This window comes from Nicotiana attenuata, unplaced genomic scaffold (genome assembly GCF_001879085.1).
Source record: "Nicotiana attenuata strain UT unplaced genomic scaffold, NIATTr2, whole genome shotgun sequence".
Taxonomy (NCBI): domain Eukaryota; kingdom Viridiplantae; phylum Streptophyta; class Magnoliopsida; order Solanales; family Solanaceae; genus Nicotiana; species Nicotiana attenuata.
The window spans coordinates 78714-100215 of record NW_017671586.1 but is presented as its reverse complement, the minus strand read 5'-3'; the positions used below and the strand labels follow the sequence as shown (position 1 = coordinate 100215).

The 21502-nt window shown below is 35.7% G+C and overlaps 2 protein-coding genes across 7 annotated transcripts; both read right to left on the bottom strand.

The window, feature by feature from the left end:
• Window positions 1-6791: 6791 nt before the first annotated feature.
• Window positions 6792-8398, bottom strand: LOC109209134 (ATP synthase subunit b', chloroplastic-like). Its single transcript, XM_019372326.1, has 2 exons — window positions 8394-8398; window positions 6792-7258 (listed from the first exon to the last, which is right to left on the bottom strand). Exons 1-2 carry the CDS (start codon window positions 8396-8398, stop codon window positions 6919-6921), a joined length of 345 nt encoding a protein of 114 aa, XP_019227871.1. The 3' UTR covers window positions 6792-6918.
• Window positions 8399-8549: 151 nt separating this feature from the next.
• Window positions 8550-12596, bottom strand: LOC109209131 (U11/U12 small nuclear ribonucleoprotein 25 kDa protein-like). 6 transcript variants are annotated; one of them, XR_002065313.1, is made up of 6 exons: window positions 12102-12570; window positions 11648-11747; window positions 11007-11106; window positions 9852-9940; window positions 8785-9172; window positions 8550-8690 (listed from the first exon to the last, which is right to left on the bottom strand). XR_002065313.1 is itself a non-coding variant. In XM_019372319.1 (6 exons), the coding sequence occupies exons 1-6, from the start codon at window positions 12289-12291 to the stop codon at window positions 8982-8984; spliced, it is 585 nt and encodes a 194-aa protein (XP_019227864.1). In that variant the 5' UTR covers window positions 12292-12592; the 3' UTR covers window positions 8550-8981. The 6 variants fall into 6 exon arrangements, 5 of the variants coding, with proteins under 5 accessions (XP_019227864.1, XP_019227862.1, XP_019227865.1 ...); XM_019372319.1 differs by having other exon boundaries at window positions 8550-9043; window positions 9129-9172; window positions 12102-12592; XM_019372322.1 differs by lacking the exon at window positions 8550-8690 and having other exon boundaries at window positions 8941-9043; window positions 9129-9172; window positions 9856-9940; window positions 12102-12596.
• Window positions 12597-21502: the final 8906 nt, after the last annotated feature.

Genomic DNA, 21502 nt, shown 5'->3' with positions numbered 1-21502 from the left:
GCTGCCAAGTCAAAGGTGCCGAACCAATAGGCCTACACCTCTCATATGCCTCCCACCAAGTGAAGGCAGCTCCGGTAAACTGAAAGGTCGTGAATGCAACCCCGCTGGTCTCCAGAATACCTGCAGTGCGAAGAATATTCTGACATCTGTCTAAGAAACCCTGGGCATCCTCGCCGTCTGCACCACTGAAAGTAGGAGGCTGGAGCCTGCCAAACCTCTCCAATCTACGCTGCTCGTCCTCTAGCATAACTGGAGCTACATAACCCTGAGCAGCTGCCACCGGCTGGGCTAGTGGTGCCTCCGGTGTCTGTAATCCCTGAACCAACTGATCGGTGTGCGGGCAGCGGGAGTCTGAGAGCCTGCCGCTGCCTGAGAAATAGCTGCGGCAGTAGAGACCGCGACCGCCTGAGCAAGACTCGTACATACTGTCAAAATCTGGGTCAAAGTCTCATGAAGACCCAGAATCACAATGGGAACAGCTGGTGCGTGAGCTGGTGCCGCTGGAGCGTCCACAACTAGGACCTGATCCTGAACTGGGGCGACTGGTGGATCTGCAGGTGCTGCCCCAGCTATTGTGTGGGCTGCACCTCTGCCCCTACCACAGCCTCGACCGCGTCCTCGGCCTCTAGTGGCTCCAACTAGTGGTACTGGTGGTCGTCCATCCTGACCGGTAGCGCGTGCCCTCACCATCTGTGAGAGAATAGAATAACAGAAGTTTAGTTTTTGATCAACAAATTCGCACGACAAGAATTTCAAGAATATGGAATTTTCCTAAAGGTTCTGTAGCCTCTCGAGGATAACTACAGACGTCTCCGTACCGATCCGCGAGACTCTACTAAACCTGCTGATGACTCGTGAGACCTATGTAACCTAGGCTCTGATACCAACTTGTCATGACCCTAAACCCCAAACCCGGTCGTGATGGCGCCTCTCGTGAAGACAAGGCCAGCCGACACACTTCCAATTCACTTTAAGCAATTTAGATAATAAATACTAAGTCTTTAACATGATAAAAATTCCAAAATAAGCAGTAAACAGTATAATTTGCGAAATTAAAAACTAACACAACCCGATATCGGGGTGTCACCAGTCATGAGCATCTAATACAATACTACAAGTCTGAAAGTCTACTCCACTACTACATAACTGAATCAGAAAGAAAATAAGATAGAGGGAGATTGCACTGGGCTGCGAATCGCCGGGCAGCTACCTAGTAAATCTCCGGAAATCCGCTGGACAGCTCTCAACCCTCGCTAGCAGGACCTGTAGCGCCCGAATCTGCACACAGGGGGTGCAGGGAGTAAAGTGAGTACTCCAACTCAGTGAGTAATAACAATAAATGAAGACTGAGCGATATAAAATCACGTTAAACATAACATTAAGCTATACGAGGCATAACAAAATCAGTAAACATAACTAAACAGTGAAATCTCATAAAACACATTTTAAGCAGTCAAACAATATATAAACAACTAGAAATGGTAAACACATAAGAGCTGCCCCTCGGGCAAAGTAACAACAGAATCGGCCCCTCGGGCAATATCACAGAACAATACCAATCCCTCGGGCTATATCTCAGATCTCAATGGGTACCCGCACTCACTGGGGGTGTACAGACTCCGGGAGGGGCCCCTTACGGCCCAAGAGCAATATCAAGCCATCTCGTGGCATCATAAACAGGCTCTCGGACTCATATAAATCACAAGTCACCTCGCGGCGAACAATCTCAGGCCCTCGGCCTCATTATCATAATCAGTATATCACTGCCGGGGCGTCAGCCCGACCCAAAAGTATCCTCACAATACAGGCCCTCGGCCTTACTCAGTCAGAATCTCATAAGCCCCTCGGGCAACAGTAAAACATGATACTTAGCTCAAAATATCTTTTTAAAATATCATTTAAAGTGTTAAAACAGAGTAAACATGGCTTAGTTGTGAAAATGGTTAAATATATCATGACTGAGTACAGTATAGAGTCATAACAGTGAGGAAAATAGTAGTAAATATCCCCTAAGAGTTTAAATAGTTGGCACGAAGCCCAAATATGGCATTTAGCCCAAACCATGATAATATCAGACAATTTGAAAACAAATACGTAGTAAAACAACCATACGGGATGGACAAAGTCACAATCCCAACGGTGCATGACCCCACGCTCGTAATCTAGCGTGTGCGTCACCTCAATATAGTCGAACGCTGTGTAATCCGGGGTTTCATACCCTTAGGACAGCATTTAAAATCATTACTTACCTCAATCCGGCCCAAAATCTAGCTCGCAATGCCTTTGCCCCTCGAATCGGCCTCCGGATGCTCCGAATCTACCAAAATCAGAACGTAACCATTAAATTATGCTAAAGGGACGAAGCCCACTCGAAAATAATCGAAAAATAATGCAAATCCCGAAATTACCAAAACCCGGCCCCTGGGTCCACATCTCAGAATTCGATAAAATTCACATCATTAGATTCCTTATCTCCCCACGAGTTCATACATATCAAAAGTTCCAATATCCGACCACAAATGGTCTTTCAAATCCTCAATCAAAGGCCTAGGTTTCTAAGCCCTAGTTTCTCTAATTTTACTCTTAATTACAGCTCTAATCCGCGAAATTAATACCATAGAAACGAGCTTTTAGGTCCAAAATCCTTACCTCAATGAGCTCCCCTTGAATCCCTCTTCAAATCGCCTCAAAAGCTCCAAGAACCGACTAAAAATGGTGGAATAACTCTGAAAATCGCGAAGGAAATAACTTATATGTTCTGGCCCAGGAATTTCTCATCTGCGGACAAATTCCCGCTTCTGCGGTCAAGACCACCGCATCTGCGGTCCTCACTTAAGTCCCAATTTTCCGCATCTGCGATGAACATTCCGCACTTGCGCCTTCGCAGATGCGATCCCACAACCGCTTCTGCGCTTCCTGCCTTCCCAGCCATTTTCCGCTTCTACGACCTATCTTCCGCATCTGCGGCGTCGCACCTGCGGTCCCCAATCCGCAGGTGCGGAAATACCAGAAGCAGAAAATCTGCAGCTTTCTTCAAAAATTCCAAACTCTCCGTCAACCATCCGAAATCAGCCCGAGGCCCCCGGGACCTCAACCAAAAGCACAAACATAATCCATAACCTTATTCAAACTTATACCAATCTTCAAAACACCTCAAACAGCATCTAAACAACCAAAACACATCGAATTCAAGCCTAAGGTTCTAAAATCTTCCGAAATCCGCGTTTGATCAAAAAGTATACCAAACCACGTCCGAATGACCTAAAATTTTGCACACACATCCCAAATGACATAACGAAACTACTGAAACTTCCGGAATTCTATTCCGACCCCTATATCAAAATCTCACCTATCAACCGGAAAACACCAAAAACTCAATTTCGCCAATTCAAGCCTAAATCTACTCCAGACCTCCAAAACACATTCTGATCACGGTCCTAAGTCCCAAATCATCTCTCGAAGCTATCAGAACCATCGGAACTTACATCCGAGCCCTCTAACACAAAAGTCAACATCCAGTTGACTTTTCCAACTTAAGCTTTCTTAAAAGAGACTAAGTGTCTCAAACCTTCTCAAAACCTTTCTGAACCCGAGCCAACCAACCCGATCACCTATAGAACCAATAAACAAAGCAAGTAAAAGCAGAAATGGGGGAAACGGAGCAGTAACTCATGAGACGACCGACCGGGTCGTCACAACTGGGTTGAGTAAAAAAAATGGAAAAGGGCCAAAAATACCCCTAACATATTGAAAATGGCTCACAAATGTCCTTCGTTAACCTTTTAGTCTAAATATACCCTTAACGTTTTTTGAGTTTAAATATACCCTTAAAACTAACGGAATTCTGTTATAACTAACGGTTCGAATATAACCCCAATCATTTATTAAGGAATTAAACCCACGACCCTCTTTCTCTCTTCGTGTTCTGCAACTCCATTTTTTTCTTCTTCATAAATTTCCTCCTTCCTATCTTTCTTCCACTTTTATTTTGTCATAATCTCATATAATTTTTGCATAATTTTTTTTTTTTTATCTTTTGTACTAAAAAATTGTTTCTTTTGTCCGAGAATAGTATTTTACCTTTTGCCAAGCTGAAGAAAAATTCCAGTATTTCGGGTTAGTTTGGTGCTTAGCATTCACGGAAGACTCGCTACTTGTGATGAATAGCATGCTCAAAGTCCTCTATTTTGACTATTTGTTTTATTGGTATTTTGGAGTTGACTTTCAGAAACATTAGATGATAAAGAATGTAATTTGCCAACTCCATCAATTTTTATGTCTTTCTTTCTTTCTGTTTTTTAAAGTCAACACCTTAATTAATGAATCTGCTAACTATAAAATATAGAATTGACCAAAACTCGATAGAATGGTTATCATTTATTAGGCTGGGTACAAAAATGCATGTACGAAAAACTTGGAATTCATGGATATTTATGAAGATAGTATAATGTTTGTTCTTTTGTTTGGGAGGAAGCAAAGTTCTAGGACATTCTTGCACAAAAAATAAATTTTTACGCAAAGACAACAGAAAATTATAATAAAGAAACTGGAAGAAAGGAGAAGAAGAGAAGGAGGAAACATACTTAGACTGAAGAAGACAAAATGTAGTTGCAAAACAGGAAGAAGGAATGGGGCATTTGCATCTATATCCGCTTTTTGGGTCACGTTTTAAATTATACCCCCTTTGCAAAAAAAAAATTGCAAGCGTACCCACTTTTCGCGTAACTTCAGGCATACGGGCCTGAAGTAGCAAAGACAATCACGCAAACATCAGCATTCTAGTAGACAGGCCTGAAGTAGCAAAAATTGACCAAGTGTTGGCTGAAGTTTTTGTTTGTAATTGCTTAACTTAAGCATTCTAGTAGCTGAAGTTTTGTTTCTCTATTTGCTGAACTTCAGCATGTTTTAGCTGAAGTTTTTCGCATAACTTCAGGCATACGGGCCTGAAGTAGCAAAGGCAATCACGCAAACTTCAGCATTCTAGTAGACGGACTTGAAGTAGCAAAAATTGCTGAACCAAGTGTTGGCTGAAGTTTTTGTTTGTAATTGCTGAACTTAAGCATTCTACTAGCTAAAGTTTTGTTCTCTATTTGCTGAACTTCAACATGTTTTAGTTGAAGTTTTGTTCAATATTTGCTAAACTTCAGCATGTTTTAGCTGAAGCTTTATTATGTTTGTGATGAACTTCAAGGCTGAAGTTTGTTTTGTATTTGCTGAACTTCAGCATTCTAGAAGCTGAAGTTTTTGTTTATATTTGCTGAACTTCAGCATTCTTAGAGCTGAAGTTCTAAAACAACAATGACAAGTTGTCATTAAGATCTAGTTGCTATAATAGAATTATCAGGAAATTCAGCATTAAGAAGAACCATCTTTAATTCTTTTTTGGGGGAATGCAATTTCAGATGTACTTAACGCAAAATTCATACCTAGGGATGTTCATAAAAACCCGAAAAACCGAACCAAACCGAAAACCAAACCAAACCGACCACAAAAACCGATACTTTTTGGTTTGGTTTGATTTTGGTTTTGAATATTAAAAATCGATCAAATTTGGTTTGGTTTTGGTTTTAATCAGAAAAAACCGAAAAAAACCGACTATAGGAGTAGCTATTTCAAATTTATTATTACACCTATATATATGTATATTTTATACAAAGTTTCAAAAGTTTTATGGTAAATGTTAATAGTTTGCACTTTTAGTATAGTTGTTTACCTTTACATTCTAGTTTGATTGGTAGTTTTCTTTTGTTAAGTGTAAGAATCCATTTCGTGTTTAAAAAAATATATTTTTAATTGAGTCCTTAAATTATTCATCACTATTTGATTCAATTATCATCAATATATCTTGGTAAATAATAGATTTCTCAAAGGGCAATTGATTTGATAGTGCTACGTTGAAAATGTGGTCGCCGGAATATGTGTTTGGTAGTGTATGTCTTATATTTAAGAAAAATCCGACAAATAACCGAAAAAACCGACAAAACCCGACTTAAACCGAATCGAGAAAAAATCGACTTAATTGGTTTGGTTTGTTTCTAATATTTGAAAAACCGACTTACTTGGTTTGGTTTCTTTTTAGGAAAAAACCGATCCAAATCGAACCACAAACACCACTATTCAAACCTTAGTGCTAAATCACTGTGTATTTCATATTCAATCAATATACTTACACAAAGTCTCATGTGTTTGAAAGAGAAAAGAAGAAGAAGAAGAAGAAGAAGAAGAAGAAGAAGAAGAAGAAGAAGAAGAAGAAGAAGAGGAAAAGAAAGGAGGAAGAAAGGAGCGCACAGGTAGCAGGAAGAAGGAGGCGCCTGAAGTTGTAAAAATCAGGGTATAGGTTAAATAATTTTAAAAATATGGGTATAGGTTAAATGGGGGTGACCAAATAGGGCGACCCGTGTAATTTTTTTACAAATAATGGGTGGATCTTATTGTTAGTTTCAGGGATATATTTGAACTCAAAGAAAATGTTAAGGGTATATTTAAACCTAAAGGTTAACGGAGGGCATTTGTGAGCCATTTTCAATAGATTAGGAGCATTTTTGGCCCTTTTCCATAAATGCAATTGTTATCCGTTTTTAGGGTAAACAATATGAATTCTCTATATCGATCAATTAAACTTTATTCATGCCTATTTTACTTCAATACTACAAGAAGTACAACTGACAAGCAAAATTTGAGCTATAGCTTTCAAATGTGAGTAAACCTGAAAATTTTGAGCTATTAGCTATAGCTTTCTTTAACTTCTTTAAAAAAACCTGAAAAATTTCTACTAAGTAAAACCAAGAAAAGAGTAAAAGATGATGTGCACTACATGAGATTCACCATATAAAAGGACCAAGTATATCACATTTATATTTCTTTGATCAAACAGTAATTAAAAAAAAAAAATTATACTACTACAACTTTCAGAATTAGTTACTGAACAGGAAGGACTTTTTTGACAATCTCATCACTAAGAGCAGCAATCTGAGAATCAAGACTCTTAATAGTCTCCTCCTTTTGCTTATCCAAGCTAGCCAAAGCTTCTTGTAACTCAGCCTCAACTTTCTTTCTCCCTTCTGCAATCTTTTGTTCAACTTCTAGTTGAGTCTCTTTCTTCATTTTATTCAATGCTGCTGATATTTCAGCTCTTGCAGCTCTCATAATTGCAGCAGCTTGATCTTCCAATTGCTTCACTTCTGCAGATGTGTCCTTCACACTGTTTAGTTTCTCTTTAATGGAAGAATCNAAAGAAAGAACAGTGCAAATATAGGCACTCAATAATTATGACATTTGATCAACAAATACACACACAGGCGTGCACAGTGCAAAAATAGGAAAAAAAGTATTCTGAATCAAAAAGGGAGGCTTTTTCAATTTCTTCTGCTAGTGAAGGTGGTGCTATGGCCAATGAGCTAGCAAGAATTACTGAAATGGACTTGAGGTTTGATGGGATGGAGAGGGGTTTGAGGGATTTGGTTAATTTGGGGAGGGGTATTTTGGGAAGGGGGATTTGTTGGAGGGAAAGTTTGAATCTTGGAGATGGAGATGAAGTGATTATGGCTTTGGAGGAGGCCATGATCATGTTGGTCATGGCTTTTCTTTTTCTGTTCTTCTTGAAGTGTAGATAGTTGGGATTTTGCTGTGGTAATTTCTTATTTTTTGAGAGGGTGTGATTCTTGATTTTTTTAGGGTTGTGTTTTGAGAAGGGAAGAAGGAAAATCTCAGAAAGGCTATCTCAATCTATGCCACACATTATGATGAGGCTGAGATCTTTTTTTTTCTAAAACAGACCCCCNGGATTTAGTATGCACAAAATTGTTTGTTATTAGTTGGTGAGAAGTCTTATTGTATGCCTCACCAATTGACATTAGTTGTGCGAGACTTCTTTTCTCTAACAAATTTGTGGACCCCAATCTTAAACTTCTGGATCCACAAAACTGTGAGACAAAAAGATCCTCATACAAGTAGTGTCAGTTGTATGAGACACAAAATAATATTTTCCTCAGTTGATAGTCTTTTGATTTGATTCACCCCAGAGTGACCTATAAGTGATTTATTTAAATGTAAGTTTATTTTGAAAAGTCTTGGAACTTCAAGGTCTTTTTCATTTTCTTGAGCCGATGGTCTATCGGAAACAGCCGCTCTACTCCATCGGGGTAGGGGTAAGGTCTGATACACACTATCCTCTCCAGACCTCTCACGTGTGAGATTTTTAGTGGATTCTTGTTGTTGTTGGAACTTCAAGGCAATTATCATTGTAGAACTACTAAGGAGTGACTAAGAGTTTGAGAATTGTTATCCACAAGTTAATAATATTTACTTGTTCTGTTACTTGGATCTAAGCTGTATACACTATTAACTCATTTTTACTAGATTATCAATTATCCAACGAATTTACTTGTAATTACCTCATTAGTCGCCTAATCTTATAGTAGTAAGTAACTTTTTACACCTTCAATGCATACAATTTTAAACTCTTTCCAAATACCTGTTGAGATCCCAAGCCAGATCACAGAAGTTCAAGTCTTGACAATCAATGGATTTGCTTTTTGTGTTCTAAGGCAAAAGGACGAATATCAGAATTCGATTACATTGAACCGAAAAGTGGTGTACATCAAGAGCAAATATCAGAGTTTCTTTTGCACAATTCCAAGACTTACATGCCCAATCCTCAGCTAAATCATGTGTACATAACTAATTGTCATCTGCAAATGAGGAAATGGAAAAGATGCTAGCAAGAGTGCTAATCTTCTATGCAGAATCAGTTTGGACACTAAAATCAAAAGTTTGGAGGTTCACCTAGAGATGAATGCTTTCCAATTCACTCTTCAACTCTCTTTGACGTTCGCAAACAGTTTGGAATTCCAGATTTCGAATGATGCTGGTTATGCTATCCGGCTCTTTTTGAAACTTGCAGTAATCACTGTGCAACTGCGTTACCTTTTAGGACTCCATAAGAAAACTATACTCTGATCTCGATGCACTTCTTTTGTGTGTTATTCTCCTGTCTGGGCTCGCCAATTTGTATGAGAACCACCCTCTAAACAAATGAACCAACCTGGATTCGCAATTGGTAACAACACCCCTGTTATTTTCATGAATAGCATTTTGATGGTTCCTTAAGTCATCTTGACGGTGATTACCCTCTTGTTGACCTTTCCGCTGTCTGGCTTCACAGCCTTTGGATCTGCAAAATGCATTTTCCAAGATAGTTTTATCTAAGCTGCTCTGATAAGTCACAATGCCACTATGCTAGCCCAAGTCACAAATATACTTAGCATTGTGGAGAAAAAACCAAAAGAAAATAACTTCATCACTGGAAGAGCGGAAAAGTTATATACCCCTGTCTGCTTATAAAAGGATGACAAGTCCTTCGAGCTAAAGTTACAAGGAGGATTGTGTAGCACTATTGGGCATATGTAAACATAGGGAATTTGTTTCGTAATTAGCAATAAGCAGAAGACAGAATATACACCATTTCTGGTTCAGCTGAAATTTCAGGAGGAAGGAGAAAGTTTCCAGAGTCGCCACTTGCCAATTAGCACTGAAAATTCAAAGATCATGCAGTATGTGCATCAGCTAGCTAATGTTTTCCTCACTTCCATGTAAATAACTATTCAATTCGTTGAAATACTCAAATGGCTAAAATCTCACAATGAAGAGGCTGAAAATCCCTAGTCTTTTTTGTTGTTCAATAAACCAATTGGAGAACCCTTCTCCCGCACCCCAACCACTCAAATACTACCTTACGCTTTGATAGCAGAGCAATAGCATAAAAGGCATGGGTAAAGCGAAATATTAGTATCATGAACCAACAAGTACCCACTGAGAAAATAATTAGGATGAAGCCAATATAGAGAACTTACATACTAGGTTCATTTTCACAGCGGTCCTCTCTCTCCGATCGTGTTTTGACCAGATTGTAACAAATGGAGACATGCCTCGTAAAACTAAGCTGCATGTGCAAAAACTTCAATCATGAGAGCATTAAGGAAATATTCAAACAGCCCCACTTGCGCTAGCGAGCATGCAACAGAGATCCCTTTTGTTAAGGAAAAAGAATGAATATCAACTGATGGGAAGCTAGGCATCCATCTGAAACCTCTAAAAAGATTAACTTGTAATGAACAGATTTTATTGCTTTTGCAAATATTCAGCTCTTTAATCTTTTTTCTTAACCCCAGGGTGGAAAAGAAACTGCTTAAAACTCAGAAAGCAAAACACAACCACAATGGCTAAATAAACTATCAGCTGTTTATATTTGGTCAATACACCATCATAAATGGCACTAAATAATTCTAGTAAACCAATTTATCCTAAGCTGTTGGAGGAGAATCTTGCAATTATGCTCTGAAATTGTTGTCCACATACTGTTTTTGTTAGATGAGGAAGTGTCCCTCATCGATTAGGAAGAGCTCTCTTTTTCACTTAATAATGAAATGAAATATCCTTAAGGACATCGTCTTTGGCACACCTCAAGCTTTGAAAAATTTTCGTGTATTTCCATGATATTTCCAACAGTTTATACCAGATTGTTGATCTCCACAATCCATCGTAGATATTTTTCTGTTCGATTGAGGTCACTGAATGGCACTCATAACTAGCTCTGTGACATCAACTTTCTTACATGCTAACCAGGCATGAGTAATTGAACCTGCTTTTTACGTGTCTCTCTTGGGAGTTTATTCACCTCTTTTAGTGAACAAGAAATGGCCATGTTTTCACATGAGAATTATTTGCTAATGAAGATGTATCAAAAGGAGCTTAGTGGCTTCTTACTTTCCAAACAGATCCTATATCAAACCAACACTCCTACAATGCAACTATCCAAATTTATCTAATTATTAAGTTTCTCCAAAATTTGATAGGTTGAAAATAATTGGAGTGGTTTTCCTCATCCTATAATCACCTATTAACAGATTGCATATTCCAGTGCATTAGTAACAAGCGAACACAAGAAAACCATGTACAGATTAGATTAAAGCAATTTTCCTAGAAAGTCCAACGAATTGAGAAGAAACCTTATCACCATCCTTGATCCGATAGGTTCCCAACAAATCACCATCAGTAAGTAGCTTCCTCCCGTCATAGCTCAAGCAAAAATGTCCCCACACATGTGACCTGCAAACAGTGTCACAATAAAATTAGTGAGCTAGAAAGAACTAGCCAAGGTGATATATAGTGAAAAAGCTGGTATATTATGTCAGACAGAAATCGGCGTCCATGACATTCTACCAAGTTTATATAAAGTAACATCATTCAACTGTTAGTTCCTTTCAAACTGAGTCATATTTTTCGATTGTTCATAAGAGAATCAAGTTGAAATCATGAAAAAGTTACCGCAGAAGAAGTTTAGTTGATAAAATTTAGATCTTTACATGCTATATTGCTATTAGTTTGTTGCCTAGGAACACATTTTAAAAGAAGACATGGGAGAAAGCCCTGATGTCAAAACTTCACTTGGTAATGTACACAAAACAGAATTCCTGCAGAATTGTAGGAAATGCCCAATGGTACTTAGTTCGATAAATTGCTGAAATTAATATATGAATTTTCAACTACAACTCCTTGAACCTACTACCCGCAACTCCCACCCCACATACATACTTGCGCGTTTTCTATTTTCTATATTTGCAGCATTATCCTTTGCGAATGCACATACCATGAAACCTTGCCTGTTCCCGTCTTTGGCAAATGACTAAAGGCAGCTTCCACCGCCTGCTTGAGATCTGCCACTGTCGCATTCCTCGTTACTTTAATATCTGCAGAACACTAAATTCAATTGATCACAGACCATTTGATCAAATAATACATCAATGCTGGCGCATAATGGGAAGATCTAGGCCGTATGCATTGGGTGTGATAGTACCCATTGTCCCACTACCTTTAACTCGAACTCTATATATACATTAAAAGATTAAAAACCATATACATATATGTACACTCAAACAAGATAAGGAAAAACAAGGAAAGAAACACGCGCACACATATATTCTAAGGGTGTACAAACATCAATTTCAGTATCAATTGAACACACCGACTCTAAATTTATTTACATATACACAACAAAGATCAATTGCACAATTCAAGTAGAGGAGAAAATTAAGAAAAATTACCAAAGGAAGAGCCATCCAATTTGAGGACAGTGAGCTTGAGGGGTTCCTCAGGTAGCTTGTTATAAGACAAGCTCTTTTTGGGGATGCTATCAATGAGCAAGAATGGTGGAACTACACAAGACAATGATGATCCATTCCTTTGAAATGAATATCTAGGGCTAACGTCTTCCTCCCTCTCTAAAACTTCCATAACTAAAACAGCAAACAAGTACTAAAATTATAACTTCTTCTACTCCTATATTGATTCATATCACCATTTTAAAGAGCTCTTCTCCTCAGATTACCTAGTCTTAGAGATAATTATTAATATTACTATTATATATTTTGTGATTCTTTGGTGCAGATTTGAGGTTGTGGTTGGCTTATGTGGGAGGAGATTCTTGGAACAGAAATGATTGAATTGCTTTCTACTCTCACTTTGTGCTTATTGTTTGGTGCTTTTCCTGTTCTGGGGATTCCTGAGAATTTTTTTTATTTGTTCTCAACGGATTCCTGGGAATTAACCGTTCCCATCACGCGCCATAGATGGAGCGTGCAGTAATTGAGTGACAAAATTTAGACCCCCGGCAGACCCATGATTCTATTAGGCCCGGTTCTTTTTTTTCGGTTACATATAATTAATACGCAGAAAATTCATAAATAACTACTCCCTCCGTCCCAATTTACGTGAATCTGTTTGACTAGGCACGGAGATTGAGAAAAAATAAATACTTTTGAAATTTGTGGTCTTAAGTAAGTCAAAAAGGGCCCTAGAGTATTTGTGTGGTTATAAAAACTTCTCATTAAGGGTAGAATTGTAAGTTTAAGCTAAATTGTTATCAAATTTAGAAAGGGGTCACTCTTTTTGAAACGGACCAAAAAGAAAATAGATTCGCATAAACTTGAACAGAGGGAGTACTTTTTAGCCCTTGTAAGGCCATCTCCAACCTTACCCCATTTTCCCATAATGGGGGCAATTTTTGGGGTAATGAAGCTCCAACCCTCCCCCATTTTTGCCCCCAAAATGGGGAATGAATAGTGTTCCCTCAAATATGGGTAGAGGTGTCAATGGATATTTAAAAACCGTCTAAACCGACCGAACGGTACCGCACCGAACCGATTTTTAGGTTTCTTTTGAAGAAACCGTAGGTTTTTATATAAATTTATAACCGTACCGATAATTAGGGTAGGTTTTTTATTTTATAAAAATAAACCGAAAAAATACCGAACCGTACCGAATAAATTTTACATGTGAAAAATATATTTATATAGTAAGTTTAAAACTAATAAAGCATTAAATTTTTCATTGGGCCTTGGAATTATGAAAATTGTTACAAGCCAATAAGTAATTAAACTTAAAATACTAATTCCTAAAGCCTATTATGTTACTCATACTTAAACTAAGCTATTTCAAGTATCTTTATTAGCAAGACACAAAGTATTCTAGCAATTATGAGTAGCAAACTACAATGTATTGAATATGTTTCCTTTCATATAATTTTGATTTATCTTTTTGAATATTTAATATAGACTTTATTCTTGAGTCCCAACTTGGTTAATATCTTTCCACTCGTGTGATTTATATTTTCTTTGCTTTTACTTGGTTTCTTTTACGTTGCTGTCGAATTGTTGTATATCTATACTCTAGCCATCTTTCATGTTTTTTAATTCATTATCCTTTAAACAGTAAAAATGTCTAGAGAGTTTTGTTAAGTCCTATAAAAGAATGTATGTTATTGCATTCTATTTTTACTGGTGAATTTTACATGACATTTAAAAAAATACCGAAAATTAACCGAACCGTACCGATACCGAAGTGAAACCGACATGATCGGGACGATTTCGAAAAGTCTAATTTTGGTTATACATAATAGAATAATCGAAAAATTGGTATGGTATAAATTTTATAATTTAACCGGCTGAACCGAACCATTGACACCCCTAAATATGGGGGTACACTATTCATCTCCCCCATTACTATTCATGTATATTTTATTATTTAATCTTTTAATTTATCTCTTTATATATACCTAATTATGTTTATGCAATATCTTTATAATATTAATATTTTACATCTTAACTTTGGCGTATAATTTTGATAAATTAATTTTTGTGCATTTATTATTTTTATGTAAAATTATAAGTTAATTTTATTATAAGTTATAATTGTACAAAAAATATATAATCATCTCAAAAAATTAATGGTGCAAATATAAAATATTAGATGTTGCTAAAATTGAAAGGTGCGACTATAAAATATTAGATGTTGCTAAAATTGAAAACTGAAAATTGAAAATACATTTAATTGGAAATATATGACAATTGAAAATAAATTAAATTAAAATACATAAAAATTGAAACAACGGTAATTCTTGACCAAAATCAATGTTATCAACAATATTATGAATAAACAAAAAGTAAAAAATTCACGTTATCAAAGTAACATAAATTATCACTCATCGAGAAACCAACCAGCACCCAAGAAGCAGAATTCATCCGATATGAGAAGTTGTCAGATTTAACTACAGACAACAGTTTTCACTGTTCATCGGTATGAGAAAATTGGATTTCATTCAAGACAAAAACAAGTAGTACTGAACAAGAGTAAGCAGCAAAATAGAGACGATTGAAGACTATGGACTTTTTGGCCAAACTGAACCTCCCTAACAATATGCATATAATGCTCCCAGTTCAGCCTTGGGACGGACTTTCTATCCCTGCAAGATGATAAAATAATGTGAATTAGTTTTATTTCCATGAAACTATCGCTTTTGGAAAATAGAAAACCTCAAGTACAAAATAAAACACTAACTACATCCACAGTACACAAGAATGATAAAATGAAGCAGATTAGTTTTAAATTTCAAGAAAGATAAAATGGTTTCTGAAATTAGGAGAAATTCATTTTTGGTTTTTTGGGTTAATGAAGTCAAGAGAAACTAATGGGAATGAGCAACCATTTGACAAGAAACCCATGACTAGGAACATCATGTCACATACCATATATGCAGCTTCAAAGGCTTCAGTTCCAATTAGAAAGAAAATTTTGGGTGAAAGGAATGATATTTCCAACTCTTGTGTAATCCATACAGCCTCAAATTTTGGACTAAAACCAGTTCACTAGATTCAACTTCTCATAGTTCTGGAATTACCTATTTCTACTTCCTACAGTTATGCCTCAGAATCTGAGAATGATCAAGAATACAACTTTGTTGTTGATTCCTTGTATAAGCCATATGACTCTCTCACTAATACCAACTTGTCACGATCCAAAATCTCACCTTAAAAGTCGTGATGACACCTAGTCTTAGAGACTAGGTAAGCCTACCACATAACAATATTGCAAAGAATATAACAACTTAAATATTAAATAAAACTGAGAAATAGGCCCCCTGCCCTGGGCCTAAGCATCTAGGCTACCAGCCAAATAGGTGTCATCAGGTCCTCGATTCAAATCAAGCAAAGTGGTTCTCTTGATTCTCAGAAATCTAATGATAATCAAGGGTCATTATAATATGCTCAAAATTCCTCGAATCAACAAGAAAAAAAATAGTAACTTGGAGCCAGAAATGAAGATAGGGGTAGAATGTTACGTTCAACATGATGAAGAAACAACATACTTGGACTAAAGAAATGGTTATGTCGCTCACTTGATATTTCGTACCATGGAGATTCACCCTCATATATCCCATTAACTAGATTAATATTCTCTGAGCGGTCATCCTACAGAAAAATACAAAACTAAAAGAAATAGTGTAGGGAGGTATTGTCAGGATAATAGAACTAAGGTTTTTCAGGCTCGTAAAGATATCGTCGGGCTAACATAACTAAGGTTTTCCTGATTTTCAAAGAGGTTTCCTCTATCTCTCCATTGCTTCATACTTCAATGAAATAAAAAAAATAAACTCCTATTTCTATTTACAAGTTACAACATAATCCGGATAAGAAAAAAGGATTGGGTCCGATCCATCAAGTCTGGGCTTGTGTTAATCTGACTTCAAGGAGGCTGGTAGAGGGAGGGCGGGATGCTCGTGAAAATAGCATGGGCTAACCAGTTTTTGGATTGATTGAGAAATAGCCAGCGTTTGCAAAATTATTAGAAAATAGCCACTATTTTGCTGCAATACAGAAAGTTCCAGCATGCACCTGTGTATGAAATTCCAGCATATTATGCTGGAACTCCAGCACACGGAAAGTTCCAGCATAATATACTGGATATTGGAGCATTGTGTATGAACTTTTAGCATATTATGCTGGACTAGTATATTATGCTGGAACTCCAGTATATTATGCTGGAAGTTCACATGTAAAAAATTCGAACTCCAGTATATTATGCTGGAATATTTTCCGGATTTTGAACAGTGTTTTCGTTCAGATTTATCCTAACGTGAAAAGTGCTAAATTTCGATTACTTTTGAAACTGTTGCTATTTTTCAATGACCATTTGTAAATCTTGCTGTTTTTGAATTTCACCGGGATGCTCTGCTATTGGGCTTTAACGTGCAATGGCCTCCAATGGAAGTTTTTTTAATTATTTTTGGCAAAGTGTCTTTTTTAGCTGAACTTAATTAAGGCCCATCTCATTCTCATAGATAGCTATTTATGGAAGAAAGTCCTTAGTGTCCTCTGCATCTAATATGTTTTTTCATGTATCACAATTATGAAAAGCAATTAACTATTCTCAAGGTGTTCATAATAGTATAAATCATTCATAAAATCCATCATGTATAACCTTCCATTACATTTAGGAAAAAGCTAGCATGAAGCTATTTGGGTCCACCAGCCCAGCGTATTACCTATAGCTATACTATCTAGAAATTAAAAATGCTCTTATACGTTTAATGGTTTCTCCGTTTCTTCATTTGATAGAATGGCAGGATTATACTTTTTCAAACTCCAAGCAAGCCTACATAACATTGACCGGTTGGAGCCTCTAGATGGTCCAGATGACAAGACTGTTTCTTACTACTTTAAGGTATGACTTCATTCAGTTTAGTTTAAGTATGCCAAACTACATGGATGAACCCTTATATGGCACTAATTTTCATTTACACCGATAAGTGTTCAATAGGTTAGACATCAAGTTAAGATGTCTAACTGAAAATAAGTGCCAAGTTAAGTGTCGTATATGTATTTGGCGATTTAAGTATTCTCTTGAAAGTATGTACTTAATCATGATCTGTTTTGCAGGTACGCTACCAAAGTTGCAAAGAAGAGAGCAAGTTGGCTGCGAAGCTTGGCTTAAAAGATCACAAGTTGCCCACAGGAGATTCCTGCAACATGGCGTACACGGTAAGTTTTCTGGAGCCCCGTTGCCTTAGTACACAAGAAATTAAGAGTTTTTAGCTTATTTTGGTTCTTTTTTTTTTACTTTTAATATTGTGCAAATTGTGCGGCATCAAGGGATGGGTTGATCTTGTTGGTCTTGGCAAGGCCCTTACCCCTGGTGACACCAATGTCACCCTGATGTGCATTCGTACATATGGATTTGACCTACTAGAGCCCTCTCTCAAAGGGGGGCTTCAGGATTTACAAGGTTAGTTCTTTTTCAAATTGGTGTGTTTCATATTTTCTTCACCCGCTAACTGTAACTTCATTGCAAACCCACTATCTGTCATCTCCCTATCCAACCTGCTCAACATCCATGCAATGACCATATCATTGCTTCTAAACCAAAGCTCTAATAGAAATATTATGCAGGCTCGCTTGGAGTTTGAAAAAGTATAATCATGCCATCCTATCAAATGAAGAAATACAGAAACCATTAAACGTACCCTTTCTCCAACTCCTTTACCCCGTTCAGTTTATGATAACAAGTTAGCTTTCAATAAGCACGTGTTTAAGAAAGAAATATTTTAAAAAAATATTATAGTCATAAAGTAATGTGTTTCTTAAATTTTAAAAGTATTAGTATTTTTGGAATATACTAAAAAAAAATATTTTCACATAGAATTGAGATAGTGGGAGTATATATTATGTTAGCGTTTTTTTTTTGCGTGAACGAGATGAGTTAAAATGTTTAAAAGCCAATCATAAACATAAAAATTATGCAACAATAATTAGTTGGATTGAATATTTTATGAAGTCTAAAAATATTTTAAAGGTTTGTCATTAGTAACATATCAAGAAGCGTAATTAATGGATACTTCTAATACTAATAAATTTATAAAGCAAAATATTAAATAATATAATTGAAAAAGGAAAAATATGCCAACAAGCATGTGGGTAGGCGCCTGGCTATTGATTGCATTGTTTTAGGGCAAGTGCACGGATAACCATTCTCTGAGATGCTATTTAGAGATTAATCAGTACTTATTTTGGCCTAAAATTTTAAACTGAAAATCTCAACTTTAGGACAACTCAGGACATTTTTGTCCTGAAAAATTATAATTCTGGTTAATTCCTAAATAGCAGCCCTTTAAAGTGGCTGCCTTGTGTCATTTCTACATTGTTTTATGGCACTTCTTTCAAATAGTTATGGGACAACTCGTATTTCTTTTAAAAAATAACTCAATATTTAGTCACGTTAGAAATAATATTTGTATGTAGTTGTTAATTTAAACAACGTGGAGTAACTATTTAAGTGCAGAGTGCGCACTAAAGACCTAAATTACGAAATTGCCTTTCTTGTGTTTCTTGTTATTTTCTTCTTCTGTATTTTCCCAATATGCTTACATTTATTTCTCGTGTCCTTTCTAGCTTGATTTAATTAAGTTAATGATTTTTTTTAATTCTATTTTTTATTCACTAAATCTACATTTGACCGGGTTTTCTAGATGCATATTTTGCAAATTTACTTTCAGAAATTTGGTGAGGTGTGAGGTCTTTTTGACAAATAATGTTGTCTTTTAGTAGTACATAATTTGTGTCCTATCTTCAAATTATAGGAAAATTTATCTATCAAAGTATATTGCTGAGACAGATATTGAAGAGATTCTTATTAGTTTACTTTGAAATTTATTAATTTATTTTTGCCATTCAAATTTTCACTAAGTTGGATTGGAGAATTACATAATTTGTTGTTTTACAGGTATAAAAGAAATAAATAATAATGACAATCACGAAAGAAAATAGAACCGAAAGAACAAAAACATAAATTCTACGAAAAAATCTAAAATTTCCAAAGTTCCATTAATAATGAAAATAAATTCACATGTATTGATTAATCTAATTTTTTTTATTTTCACAAAATGCACTTTATTTACATTTGTTAATCTTCTTCGGGCAGTGAATCATCCTTCCATGCAACACATCTATCGCGAGGCGAATATGATGATACGGGCGCGCGCTCTTACCTAGGCCTCGCATAAATTAGTTTAAATTGAAATTATTTTTTGGAATTACCCTCCTTTACTTGCCTATTTTCATTTTCTGCAAAGATTACTATGGGACTGGGTCATCATGATTAGGTTTTTTTTTTTGAGAAAATTTCTGTCTTTAACTTAAGTTCCTTTCATTTAGTCAAAACAAAATAAAAAAGATTCTTATGCAGAAGCCGAACACTTGGGCCCCAAAGCCATTCTTCTAAGGGGTAATTGCAGAGATAGCCATTCTCAGGGATACTATTTAGAGATTAGTCAATACTTATTTTGTCCTAAAATCTTAAACTAAAAATCTTAACTTCAGGACAACTNGTTAAACTTCTCAAAATCCTTCATTATAGCCCACACATGATCAAATTTAAAACCCTTTTTGAAGTTCGGATCTTGCATAAGTAAAGCTTTTGCTTGTGTAACAGTAGAAATGGCAGTAGATGAAAATCAACGATTTCAAGAATTTTTAGCTCGACATAGAAGAATTAAGGACAAAGATGCTCATTTTGCACTTCGTAATGCATTAATAGATCATTTATGGGAGAATACTAGAGGTTGAAGTTGAATATTTATATAGTATTTCGAATGAATTTTATCGTTATGTAATATGTATTTAATTAATCTTGTATCGCAATGATTTCACTTTTATTTGAATTATTAGTTAGTCTATAATAATTGCTTACAAATTATATTATTTAAAATTTTATGGAATTTAAATGGAAATTACAAATTAATGAAAATAAAAGATGAAATTTGTTTAATGGAAATTAAAGATAAAATTGAAATGAAAGATAATAATATAATATAGAAGAGAGAGAAGAATATAAAAAAAAAAATTGGGGGAAAAAATGGGAGAATGGTTGGAGTAAGTTGTCCCCAAAATGGGAAAATCCCCATTTGGGCAACCAAAAATGAGGTAAAGGTTGGAGATGCCCTAATTGAAAAAATAATTACTACCATGAAATTTTAAATTTTACAGATAAAACCTCATAGAAGTTTAATTTAACTATAAATTTTAAGATTTCGTGACGCTTGCTATTTTCCAATTATAAAAATGAACAATGGCTAGCTCATGAGTGACATGACGATAGTTTATAGTGGTCATGAGATTATAATTACTCAAATTCATAGCACTTATCTCTCAAACTCCTTTATCTCTTTCTTTTTGATACTTGGTTGGTAGAGTTAGATCCTTGCTGACTAAGAGAGCACATTTAATTATAAAGCTCTTTTTTTAAAACCAAACCATTTTTATATTGAGTTACTACACAATCTGTTTAAATATACATGTTTTAGGTTTCAACTCATGTAAAGACTATAGTACTATTCAAATTTCACAAAGGAAACAAACTCCATATCGTTTCTTTTTAAATTGAGATTTTATATATTGGCATTCTACAAGTGTTTACCTTTATATTGTATAGTTAATAAATTCTTAATTTAAAATAAGTTGGGATCAGAATTCTTTGTATCCATTCTACTCTATTTAGTATTCAAAGGATTCATCATATATAATTAAATCACTTTTACACTGATGTGAGTTTAAAACTGGTCATTATGCCTGTGAAGCTCATATCAGCTAAGTTTAGCCCTATTGTGCGACAAATCAATGGCTTTCTTCTTCCTAATTTCTTAATTCAAAACAAACATGGCAATTAGACGAATCTTATCGATATCTTCCTTTATTTTTTTGTTCTTTCCGAAGATCATAGATGAGCCACAGCAAATTGTTCAATCATTGCAAACGTCTTTTTCTATTTACTCGTGATTTAGTCTGGCCGACCCAATCATGGAAGGAAGTGACTTTTTCTCGGTAAAAAAAATCTTGCAACTACAAAAACTACAACATAAGCAATGATGTTCGGCCAAAAAAAAATACATATATTTATCCCTTGTTACTTCATATATTCTAATACTTTGAATCGTCCTTTGAGTATTAATTTTATTACTTTGTGCTAAATATTATATTTTAACTCTGTAGGAATAAAGCGGTGTGAAAATAAAGAAATTTGGAACAAAATTAAATAAAATGCGGAAGAAAAAAAAGAAAAATAAATAATTAAAAGAGTAAAAAAAGGGGAGGACACCCTTTGGGTTTTGTCCCCCCCT

What these genes read in the sequence shown, in the direction of transcription:
- LOC109209131 (XM_019372317.1), bottom strand. Translation starts at nt 12,291, where the DNA reads ATGGAAGTTTTAGAGAGGGAGGAAGACGTTAGCCCTAGATATTCATTT. An exon ending in GGATCAAGGATGGTGATAAG is followed by an intron (nt 9,941 to 11,006) that starts GTTTCTTCTCAA and finishes TTGCACATGCAG; the next exon opens with CTTAGTTTTACGAGGCATGT. An exon ending in TGTGAAAATGAACCTAGTAT is followed by an intron (nt 9,173 to 9,851) that starts GTAAGTTCTCTA and finishes TGCATTTTGCAG; the next exon opens with ATCCAAAGGCTGTGAAGCCA.